The sequence below is a fragment of the Chiloscyllium plagiosum genome, chromosome 17, assembly GCF_004010195.1.
Source record: "Chiloscyllium plagiosum isolate BGI_BamShark_2017 chromosome 17, ASM401019v2, whole genome shotgun sequence".
Taxonomy (NCBI): Eukaryota; Metazoa; Chordata; class Chondrichthyes; order Orectolobiformes; family Hemiscylliidae; genus Chiloscyllium; species Chiloscyllium plagiosum.
This window is the reverse complement of record NC_057726.1, coordinates 28382664-28395191: the sequence shown is the minus strand read 5'-3', so window position 1 is coordinate 28395191 and position 12528 is coordinate 28382664. Positions and strand designations below refer to the sequence as shown.

Here is a 12528-nt window from a genome sequence, read left to right as displayed (position 1 = left end):
TGTTTGTACTTGTGGAGTCGGTTGTGCGCGTCTGTGATCATTACCTGGATCATCCTGAATCCGTTCTGCTTGGCTGTGTCCCTGGCTTGTGGGTTGTTGACTGGTGGTCTGTATCTGACACATTGTGGAAGGATTCGATTCTTTCGGCATTCGTGTAGGAACCGGAGTTTTGTGCCTGGGGAACTCGTGTCTTTTTGAAGACATTTTTTGAAGAAGTAACAAAGAGGACTGGGGAGGGCAGAGCAGTTAATGTAATCTGTATGGGTCTGTATCTGACACATTGTGGAAGGATTCGATTCTTTCGGCATTCGTGTAGGAACCGGAGTTTTGTGCCTGGGGAACTCGTGTCTTTTTGAAGACATTTTTTGAAGAAGTAACAAAGAGGACTGGGGAGGGCAGAGCAGTTAATGTAATCTGTATGGATCTCAATAAAGCATTCGACAATGTTCCTCATGGTAGATTGGTTAGCAAGGTTAGATCTCATGGACTAGAGGGAGAGCTAGCCATTTGGATGCAGCCCTGGCTTGAAGGCAGAAGACAGGGTGGTGGTGAAGGGTTGCCTTTCAAACTGGAGCCTTGTGACCAGTTGTGTGCCACAAGGATCAGTGCTGGGTCCACTGCTTTTTGACATTTGTACAAATGATTTGGATGTGAACATAGGAAATATAGGTAGAAAGTTTGTAGAATACACCAAAATTGGAGGTGTAGTGGACAGCGAAGATTACCTCGGAGTACAACAGGATCTTGGTCAGACGGGCCAATGGAAGTTAATTTAGATAAACTTGAGGTGTTGCATTTTGGAAAGGCAAATCAAGGCAGGACTTCTACACTTAAGGTACTCGGGTGTGTTATTGAACAAAGACCTTGGGGTGCAGGTTCATAGTTCCTAAAAAGTGGAGTCACAGGTCGACAGGATAGTGAAGACTGCATTTGGTGTGCTTTCCTCTATTGGTCAGAGGATTGAGTATAAGCATTGGGAGATCATGTTGCTGCTGTACAGGACATTGGTTAGGCCATTTTTGGAATATTGTGTGCAGTTCTGATCTCCTTCCTATCGAAAAGATGTTGTAAAACTTGAAAGGGTTCAGAAAAAATTAACAAGGATGTTGCCAGGGTTGAAGGATTTGAGCTATAGGAAGAGGCTGAATAGGCTGGGGCTGTTTTCCCTGCAGTGTCAGAGGCTATGGGGTGGCCTTGTAAAGGTTTATAAAATCACGAGGGGCATAGATTGGATAAGTAGACAAGGTCTTTTCCCTGGGGTGGGGGAGTCCAGAATTAGAGAGGGCATAGGTTTAGGATGAGAGAGAAAAAATTTAAAAGGTACCTAAGGGGCAATGTTTTCACACAGAAGGAGATGGGTGCATGGAACGAGGAAATGATGGAGACTAGTACAATTACAACATTTAAAAAGGCATCTGAATGGGTGTATGAATAGGAAGGGTTTAAAGGGATATGGGCCAAGTACTTGCAAATAAGACTAGATTAGGTTAGGGTATCTGGTTGGCATGGACGAGTTGGACCAAAGGGTCTGTTTCCATGCTGTACATCTCTAGACTCTGTGTCATGAAACCATTGTGACAAGACAACCATTTGTGTTGAATGCTCTTCTCAAGCCATAGTCGTGTAACAGTTCTAAATTAATGATTAAGATTCCTTTTAATTGAAGGAACTTACCAACAAATAAATCAATCTTAGGAAACTTCTTTCTTAAATGATCTTCAAATAGGTCAATAACTGCACTGAAGGCTTTCGGATCTTGAAAAAGAGGAAAGATGTCTCTGAAAAATACAGATATTCTAAGTAAAGAGCAATACAGCAAATGCTATATCTGTGGATATCAACATCTATGGAGAGTAGGAATATAAAATAGCAGAATGGTTACATGATATGTGTTGGTCTTACCATTGGCATACTGCTGTTTACATTTAAATCAGATTAGAAAAATTGCTTCAGAAAAAAAAAGTGACCTTTTTCAGAAAGTTACCAGTAATGTTTGAGTATATTATTCAAGGCATTACTACAATTGTTCCTGTAGATTCACCCATTGCTTTTTTTCATCTTTAGTAAATATATTTGAAAGTACAGAGTTGAAAGAAAGGTATCAATATTTTAATTTTAGTAAACACTTGTTAATGTTTAAACAGCTAACTGATATAATTCTAAGGGATTAAATGGGTACTTTAAAAAAAATTATTTCCTAGTGGAGAGAGCAGGTGAGTTAACATTCCAGATGTGGATCCTTTTTCAGACAAGGTGAATGTCTGTCTCGGAGGAAAGACTAGTAATCCTAACCATCTTGTTCTTTCCACAGATTCTGTGCACCTGAATACACTTCTATAATTATTGAGGTGGTGATGATCTAGTGGCATTAATCGCTGGACTGTTAATCCAGAGACCCAGGTCATTTTCTGGGGACCCAGGTTCGAATCCCATCACTGCAGATGGTAAAATTTGAATTCAACAAAAATCTCTCTGCAAGAGACTAATGATCACGAGTCCACTGTTGATTGTTGGAAAATCTCATCTGATTCACTAATGTCCTTTAGGGAAGGAAACTGCTGTCCTTACCTGGTCTGGCCTACATGTGACTCCATGTGGTTGACTCTTGACTGCCCTCTGGGCAATTAGGGATGGGCAATAAATGCTAGCCCAGCCAACAACACCCTCATCCCATGATTGAATAAATAGAAATAAAAAAATTCCCTCTAAAATGTTCTGATCAACACTGCATAGGAGGCTTACTGATTAATGTAAGATTAATGGTAGTAAAAGAGTAAATGGGTAAATATTTGAAAATGAAGTATATAAAAAAGGATGTAGGATGGATTTTAAAGTGTCAAACAGCCCAAATAGCTATGATTGACCAAAAGGCCTTTTACCATGCTGTAACATATTTGTAGCTGCAGCAGAGAGAATAAGCTGCTGAGGTCTCCTGGAAAGCGAGTTATGTAGAGGAGTCAAAAAACTGTTGAACTTTTAACTTTATTCCTTTATTTTTCTAGTTTATATTAAGGACTTAAAATGTTAACTATTACCTTATTTCTTTATTTTTCTACAAATTCTATGAAGGTAATGCTTCATTTTTATAAACTTTGAACCTAGCTTGCTTTGTACTAAGATGGCACCATGTGTGGCGACATTATACACTTTTCACCATACTTCTGTATGAGTACCCAAGACAATAAAATCTCAATCTAAGCCTAAACATTTCATACAGTTCTCACCGCTCTGCCACAGGAAAGAGGTTATTAAATTGGAAAGGGTGCAGAAAAGATTCACAAGGATGTCATTGGGACTGGTGAGTTTGAGTTATGTGGAGAGGCTGGACAGGGCTAGGACATTTTTCCCCTGGAGCATAGGAGGCTGGGGGGGGTGGGGGATGGGGTGACCTTATAGAGGTTTACGAAATCACGAGAGGCATAGATAAGGTGAATAGTCAAGGTCTTTTCCCCAGGGCAGGGGAGTTCAAAACTAGAGGGCATAGGTTTAAGGAGAGAGAGGGGAAAGATTCAAAAGTGACCTTGGGGCAATTTTTTCCACACAGAAGGTGGTTTGTATATGGAATGAACTACCAGAGGCTTTAGTAGTGGGTACAGTTACAATATTTAAAAGAATTTTGAACAGGTACATTAACAGGAAAGGTTTAGAGGGATATGGCCAAATGGAGTTAGTTTGGTTTGGGAAATCTGGTTGGTGTGGACGAGTTTCCATGCTGTGTAACTATCTCGTGGTTCAATGATAAAGCAATTTTATCTACCCTTCTCACGTGGTAACTGCTCAGTTGAAACCAAAATGATTTTATTTCAGGCAATCTGACATTTCCTCTTCAACTCCATCTTCCCCTTCACCTCATCCCTCTTTGAGTAATTTGCCTTTCAATTTTCTATCAGTGCCACTCTGAAAGAGAGTTAGTAGGATTGATGCAATAGAAATCTTGACGCTCCTTTTCCATCAGTTCAAGTGAGATCAACATTTATTGGCAAAAAAAACTGTAGATCAAGTCCATCATGTTACTTTGTTTGAGAAAGAACAGAATGCAGATAACTGCTATTTAAACGTTAAGTATTTTCAATGATTTCATTTACACTGTTTCAATTTTCCTGTTCTGTTTTGGTGCATTGAGCCAAATGGATTAATAGTTCCTGTGGTGGCAGACCATTCATGTGATGTTGAAGGCGCCAGAGTATTTAATAAATCTATAACTTGACAGAAACGGAGAGAAATAACTTCAAACTGTTAGCTGGTCCAGGTAGTGCTGTTTAAATTGCTTCAGAATATTATCATTGATATTCCTGCTTAGCTTTTTAAACACCTGAACTATTTAGACTCAAGTCAGTTCTGCCATTAACTGATCACGTTTTTAATAAAAAGATGGGTGAGGTAGAGACAGACAGTCTCTATTATTAGCATCTGACAATTTTAACAACACCTGTCTTCAACCGGTCATTAAACCTAACAGGATTGTCATTGGAAATACTATTTGATTCAGATACTGTACTTGGATCATAGGGACCCCTGCATAGTTGTGCTGTTTGGATTTTGAGGAAGGTCAATCGCTTGCTTCTCCAGGTGGTAGAGAAACAAATCAGAAAAAAGAAATGGTGCAGCTCATTTGTAAGGATAAGGTGTATTATAACAAACTCAATCTATTAAAAGTAAGAGACACAGAGTGAAGAAAATGGAAGGCAGAAGCACAACGTACATTTCAGCATATTTATGACTGCATTATTTCATTTTTGTTGAATTGTCACTGGATTTACAGCAATGAGCTAAATTTATTGCTGCATTCTTTTCTGAACAAAACACCTGTCAACTTTAGACTACAAATTCCAAAACCAAATGCTTAAAGCTTTGCATTTACAATATTGAGTGGATTTCTAATGTGCCCAATGATAGGGAGGTTTATTTAAAACATAACTCCAATTCATAAAGTATTCACCAGCTGTGAAGTGTCAGGAGTGTAAATTCTACATCATAGGAATGTTCATTGAGGCAGTAGGCATTAATTGTGGATTCACCTGTGCATAGATAGAAGCTAACGGAAAGAGGAATTGTTGGTATAGATGCATGATATGCATTGTATGTTTCTGTATATAAAGGCTTCAGTACATAAAGACTAGGATTTAGATTCTGTCCTTCACTGCCCATGTTCTAATAAATTAAATGGCGTTACAACCACACAGTACATGTCAGCAGAGTGGTCTGTGAACTGCAAATTTATATAGCTCATTCAGCACCATTGTTAGGTTTTCTTTAAAAAAAAGTGTTCTGATTTTAAAAATGAGAAAAATTATTGTTTTAAATAAAGATCAAAAATTACATTGCTGAAAGTTACTAAGCAATCAAATAATAGTTAGTAGCTAAAATACTGATACGGGGGTAAAATAGGTACCTTAGGAGATACATATAAGTGAGAGTGAGAGAGAGAGAGAGAGAGTGTTATATATATATAAAAAAACAGCACTTGCTGATTTCCTGAACTCTTTCAACAAAACTCTTTCAAATTCCTGAAAGCCATTTTCCTCAAGCTTTTTGGTTGAGAACACTCAAGTCTTAGAGCCCTTTCATGGGAATTTAGTTTGGCTGAAATTATCTGTGGGGTCCTTCCAGTCTCCTATTTAGTTTTAGAAAGACCCATTGTGTTGTCCAAGGGTTAATCAAAAATTCTAAACAGCTCCCTTTGTGGAGGATGCTGAGACAGCACATCAGCTGAAGTGTATCAACGACGGACAGGTATGTGACACCCTGCAGCCATTTCTTCGATGCCTTTAAAAAGATCAGCAAATTATATATCATGTAATTATAGTTGCGACAATGGCATTACAAGTACAGATTCTCTTACATTTAACCATTTTATCTGAAGTAATTCATTAGTGCAAATGGGATATCCTTTAATTGCATGCTATGACTTTAACTACATGCCATGACTTTAAGTTACTCTTGTCACATGTGCCAAGATACAGTGAAAAGTGTTCTACATGCTATACTCAATGCCAATACTTATTCTCCAAGTCCAAACAAGCCTTTCTCAGTGTTTGTAGCTGTAATTAACTAGATTAACTATGCCTGGTTTTAGTACATAGAAATAATTCCTTGCCTGACAAGTGACAAACTTTGGAAGAGGTTCAGAGATGCAAGACTGATATCTAGTCTAAAAAAGTGATTAATTATTCAGATAGACATAAAAAATTGAGTTCATTTGTATTTAAATTCTGGGACAATCACTGCAATGTTTAAAATAATGAAGGTGTTAGACTGTATTTTTATTGACAGATTACTTCAACCAGATATGTTAGGAAAATCAAATTATCATGGATACAGGTTATATACACACACACAACTACTAACAGATTGGGCTTATTGTGTCAGATACTGTACTTATTGTAGTGCATAAGGAGGCCATTTAGTCAATTGTGTCTGCTGGGACTCTGCTTTTTTAAAAAAAATGTTAATTACAACCAGTAATCAACCATGTAGCCAATTAAATATTTACAAGCAAAACCCGTTAAGGGCAATGCAACCAACAAAAGTGAGGGGAGGGAGAGAAAGGGAAAAGACTAAGTTAAATGGAGTTAGAGGGGATAATAAAGCAATATATCCCCTGCAGAGTGCCCACCTCTCTATAAAGGCATCAACAGTATTGATGGACAAGGTGTGCTCCTTCTCCAAGAACACCCAGGCACAAATATAGCTGCGGAAGAATGATGATCTCCTGCACAGCCTTCTGCCCGGACCTCTTTATAGCCAGCCTTGCCAGACCCATGGAGCAGACCCAGGAGGAGATCTCCCAAACTGCCCTTCTCACTAGGTGCTCAAAGATCAGGAGCATGGGGCTGAACTACAACCAAAAACAAAAAAATTCTTCAAGTAACTAAAATAGAGTTGCAATCGTCCACAACCAAAATATTCAAGGTCCATGGATGCCACTGCACTGCAAAATAAACAAATGGGCTGAGTGTCCGAGAGCCACCACATCTGTAATTATCAAGGGACTGCTATGTACAACCCATCCCAGGTCCCCAGTGGAAAGTGGAAGGATTCCTGCATAAATAGCTGTCCACTGGGGATTCCTACTGAGTGGTGGCAAATAGTCGCTCTCTGAGTATATTACCTTAATATAAATCACATGCCTTTTCACTGCAACCCTGCATATTAATTGTATTCAGATAATAATCTAATTTCCTCTTGAATGCCTCAAGTGAACATACCTCTAAACACATTTCTAAACTTAAGAAGGCATATAGTGTGTTGCCGTTTATTGGTAGGGGATTGAATTTTGGAGCCACGAGGTCATGCTTCAGTTGTACAAGACACTGGTAAGGCCACACTTGGTGTATTGCATACAGTTCTGGTCATGGCATTGATAAGAAGGAAGTGGAAGCTTTGGAAAGAGTTCAGAGGAGATTTACTAGGGTGTTGCCTGGTATGGATGGAAGGTCTTACGAGGAAAGGCTGAGGGAATTGAGGCTGTTTTTGTTGGAGAGAAGAAGGTTGAGAGATGACTTAATTGAGACCTATAAGATAATCAGAGGGTTAGATAGGGTGGTCAGAGAGAACCTTTTTCCTCACATGGTGAAGGCTAACACGAGGGGACATGGATTTAAATGGAGGATTGATAGATTTAGGACAGATATCAGGGGTAGTTTCTTTACTCAGAGTAGCAGGGGCATGGAACAGCCTGCCTGCAACGGTATTGGACTCGCTGATGTTAAGGGCATTTAAATGGGCATTGGACATACATATGGATAATAATGGAATGGTGCAGGTTAGATGGGCATTAGATTAATTTCAAAGGTTGGCGCAACATCGAAGGCCAAAGGGCTTGTACTGAACTGTAACGTTCTATGATCTATGTACCTTTAGGCAGTGCATTCCAAACTCAAGCCACTCAGATGAAAAGTGTTATTCTTACATAATTTTTGCTTTGTTTGCAAATCACTCAAAGTCTATGTCCTCTCACAAGCAGAAACAATTTCTCCCTATCCAATTCCAGCCTCAATCTTTCCAAATAACTCAAGTTTCACATTCCTGGAAACACTCTTGTAAACATCTTCTAAACTCTCTCCAATGCTTTCACATCCTTCCTAAAACGTGTGGTATCCAGAACTGTACATAATTATCTAGTTGAGACCTAATTAATGACATCATTCAAGTTCAGCTTAACCTCCTTGCTCTTGTCACTATGCACCCATTGATAAAGCCTTGGATACCGTGTGCTGTGTTATGAAGATGTGGGTGTACTTAAGAGTTAAAAGCAGCAGAACTACCAGACACAGCACCAAGTGTTCTCAATAAGGCAACAATGTATGTAACACTTAATCGAACAACTTGATTAGCAGGTTGCCTGGATACAAAAACAAATTCGAATTGAGCCAGTTTAAATTATACCCTGAAAAAGAAAAACAATTTCCAATCAAGTTTGAATCGAGTATATTGACAATATTAAAAGCCAATACACAATTCAATCCTCTGGGATACAAGGCTGGGGTTGTGGGGGGGAGGGGGGGGGGGGTGTAATTTGAACAGTTGAGAGGAGAACTGTCAAGTCCTAGCACGTAACAGACTGCTTGAAAAAATCTCTTAAAAGTCCCTTTTCGATCAGTAACCTGTAATGCAGAAATTCCTAACAAGGAGAAAAGACGACATAGGAAGATCCAAAGACAAGAACCTACACCGCCTGGTTTTGAGACAAGTGTTATTTTGTAAATCTTAATTGGATGTTTTATTGGACTAGCATTATAGAACGGCAGGTCAGAGATAGGTTAGAGAAAGAAATTGTAAATAGTGGTGAGTTAATTATTCTCTGTTATACTTTAAGAATAAAAAAAAGTTTAAATTTTAACTTTACATAGTTCTGGGCCACTCTAATCTTTACAGATTACTGCATGGGATAAACCTTCTCTGTGTTGCTGGTTTTAAATTAAGCAGGAGAGTTTACCCTGTGTCATAACATCTATTAATTGCTCTCTCCACTTGTACTGTCAGTCTTAATGACTTATGTTGATCCATATTCAGCTCTATCTTTCCTTTACACTTTGTTTAAACCTGCCGAAGACTTCGGGATTCCTCATTATGTTAGGTGCCAGTATTTTTTCCTATTCCTTCTTTGCTTTTCTTATGTATTTTTCAACTCCTCTGAAGCTTTTGGTTCTAAGAAGGAGAAATAATCAGCAGAACTTTTCTTCTTCCTCTTAATTTCTATTTATCTTTCCATCCAGGGAGCTCTGGATTTGTTTGCCCAACCTTTGCCTTTGGAGGGAATATACCCAGACAGTGTCTGACCATTTTTCTTTTGAAGGGAGCCCATTTCTCAGCTACAGATTTTCCATTAGCCTTTGGCTCCAGTCTATCTGGCCCAGCTCTGACTTGCCCCATTTAAGTTGGCCAACTCCCAGTTGATTACTATTACTCTGGAACATCCACTGTTCTTTTCTATCAAGATCATAAACATCATTATTACTGTCTCCAAAGTGTTCCCCCGCAATGCTATTTATTTGGCCAATCTCTCTTCCAAAATTCTCAGAGCAGTCCCTGTATTGGACTGGACTGTAAAAGGATTCTCCTGAACACAATCTAGGAACACTTGTCCATCTCTGCCCATTATGCAACAATCCAACACTATGATAATTGAAGTCTTTCTTTATGCTATACCTGTAGCTCAAATCTCCTTGCAATGTCTTTCCTCTGTATCCTTGCCATTGGTTGGTGGTCTATAAACTACACTGAGCAACAATTGCACCTTTTTTGTTTCTCAGTTCTAGTCAAATTGATTCTGTCTTTGACCCCTCTTAAGGCAACCTTACTCCAGCTACAATTTACTCCTTAACCAGTACTACCACTTATTATTTTTACTTTTCTGAATACCTTTTACCTAGAAATATTTAACACAAAATCCTTGTGCCCATTCTTTTAATGCATTGCATTAGAATTCTGAGAGACAGTCGGTACCTGCAACTCATGAATCTTATTTACTCCATGCATTCACATACATACAATATACTCTGACTTCATGCATTACCTTACTATTTTCTACTCTAGTGTTATCTATTTTTCCCAGCATTTTGTGCATCTGAATATTCTGACATTCTCTCCTGGTTCCCATACCTCATGCCAGGTTAGTTTGAAGCCCTCCCAAAGCGAAACACCACAGGGAACTCATCGTCGTGGCTCTCTCCACCTATCTGGATTGTACAGGTGCAACATTCCCAATGTCTGAGGAAACTAAAGACCTCCCTCCTGCATCATCTTTCCATTTGTTTTATCCTCCTATTTCTGCACTCACTTGCACACGGCACCAAGTATAATCCAAACATTTGTGGCCCGCTTGCAAGTTAATTTTGAGGTAACTCCCTAAATTCTGATTGCAGGACCATATTCCCTCTTTCAACCGTTGCTACCAACATAGATTACAATCACCAGTTGTTCACCTTTCCTCTGAAGAATATCCTGCAGCTGTCTGGTCATATCCTTGATCCTGGCAACACTCCCTCCTGGAGTCACATTTTCAGCTGCAGAAATACTGAAGTCTTTTTAACTAATGAATCCCTATCACTATTGCTCTTCCTTTCCTCCTCTTTAGTTGAGCTGTTTGTGGTGCAATAAAACTTTAAGACAGAGCAGAAGTAGGTCATTTAGCCCATCAAATCTGCTCTGCCAATCAATAAGATGACTGATCTGATAATCAATGTATCTTTCCTGACTTTTCCTCACAACCCTTGATTCCTTATTGATTAAAAATCTATCTCAGCCTGGAATATATTTAGTGACCCAGGCTCAACATCCCTCCGTGGACTGGACTCTGACTGTAGGCCTGAGGAACTAACAACCTCAACAGTATTCAAAACTATTTGCGACTAGGATCCCCTGGGACTCCTACACGTGCTACCTAGCTCCCTTGAGCTGCCTGGCATCGCTCAGTCCCCTTCCATCTAGCTTGTAATGGACCACTTCTCTGAGCAAGCCAAGCATGTAACTCTCAGTTTTGAGGGTATTCCCCAAAGTCATCCCAGCAGCTGCTCAAGCTCCAAAACAGAAATTTTCTGCAGTTGGCAGCATTTCCTGGTTGGTTACGTCATTGCTAATGTTCTCAATTTGCCACATCACTGTGTGAAGCAGGATTCAAAGACTGGTCAGTCAATTATTTGTGTGTTCACTTGTCCAAATAAATAAATTTTATTTACATTTTACAGTTCTTCCAACTGTTGTTTCCTGAGCGCATAGCAGGAAGCAGTCATCAAGAAGGTGCTGTAAATCACATGACACAGTTGATAGAGTGTTGTATTACATCTACCCCATTATAATTTTGCAAAACATTTTCAACACTTTCCAAAAAAACCAAGAACTACAGATGCTTGAAATCTGAAAAAAAAGACAAACAGAAGTTGCTGGAGAAACTCAGCAGATCTACCCTTTCAGAACTGAAGAAGAGTCCTAGACCCAACATTTTGACTCCGTTTTCTTTCCACAGATGCTGCCAGTTACTCCAACAATTTCTATTTTTGTTTGAATGCTTTCCAGGTGCACTTTAAAATACAGAGTTTCATGCCCTGAGAGAATTCCCTCTTCTTGGAACAGCGATTCTGACCTTTACTTTGCAATAGATAAACTCAAAGATTAATCTACAGTCAGTGTTGCCGCCACTGTCAGTTTGCTGCTGATTGCAAAATGCAGGTCAGTAAATGCAATTGGTTGCAGAATTCTTCAAACTAAAAAAAAAAGGAAAATCAGCAAGTATTTGATACAAATTAACTCACTTGATTGAGTTTTGATTTGGAGACGCCAGTGTTTGACTGGGGTGTACAAAGTTAGAAATCACACAACACCAGATATAGTCCAACTAGCTTTCAGAGTGCTACTCCTTCATCAGGTGATTGTGAAGGTGAGAATCTCTGTTCCAAGAAGAGAGAATCCTCTCATGGGATGAAACTCTATTTTAAAGCGCATCTAGAAAGTGTTCAATCACCTGATTAAGGAGCAGTGCTCCGAAAGCTAGTGCTTCCAAATAAACCTGTTGTTCTATAAGCTGGTGTTGCGTGATTTCTAACTTTGATTGAGTTTATTTTTGATAAGCTAACAGAGGACAAGCGTGGACCATGCAGTCCGTGTTGCATACACAGATTATAAAAAGATATTGAAATAAAAACGCATGTTACTAGATTGGAGAAGCTGAAATTGGTCTGTTCTGCTATGACAAAGAACAAGTGGAGATTTGACAGCAGTGTTTAAAAATCACAGGTTTGTGACACAGCAAATGACCAAACTGTTTATAGCAGAACTGTCAATAACTGTAAGCAGGAGAAAGTGAGGACTGCAGATGCTGGAGATCAAAGCTTAAAAATGTGTTGCTGGAAAAGTGCAGCAGGTCAGGCAGCATCAAAGCAGCAGGAGAATCGACATTTCGGGCATAAGCCCTTCTTCAGGAATGAGGAAGGTGTGCCAAGCAGGCTAAGATAAAAGGTAGGGAGGAGGGACTTGGGCGGGGGCGTTGGGAATGCAATAGGTGGAAGGAGGTTAAGGTGAGGGTGATAG

At 39.3% G+C, this 12528-nt stretch overlaps 1 protein-coding gene across 1 annotated transcript in view; it reads right to left on the bottom strand.

Moving 5' to 3' along the window:
- Positions 1–12528, bottom strand: part of aprt (adenine phosphoribosyltransferase) — a 21589-nt gene that overhangs the window by 7203 nt on the left and 1858 nt on the right. Inside the window, exon 2 of the mRNA XM_043706744.1 lies at positions 1675–1778. Coding sequence (XP_043562679.1) covers positions 1675–1778 — 104 coding nt within the window. The remainder of the gene's footprint in view (positions 1–1674; positions 1779–12528) is intronic.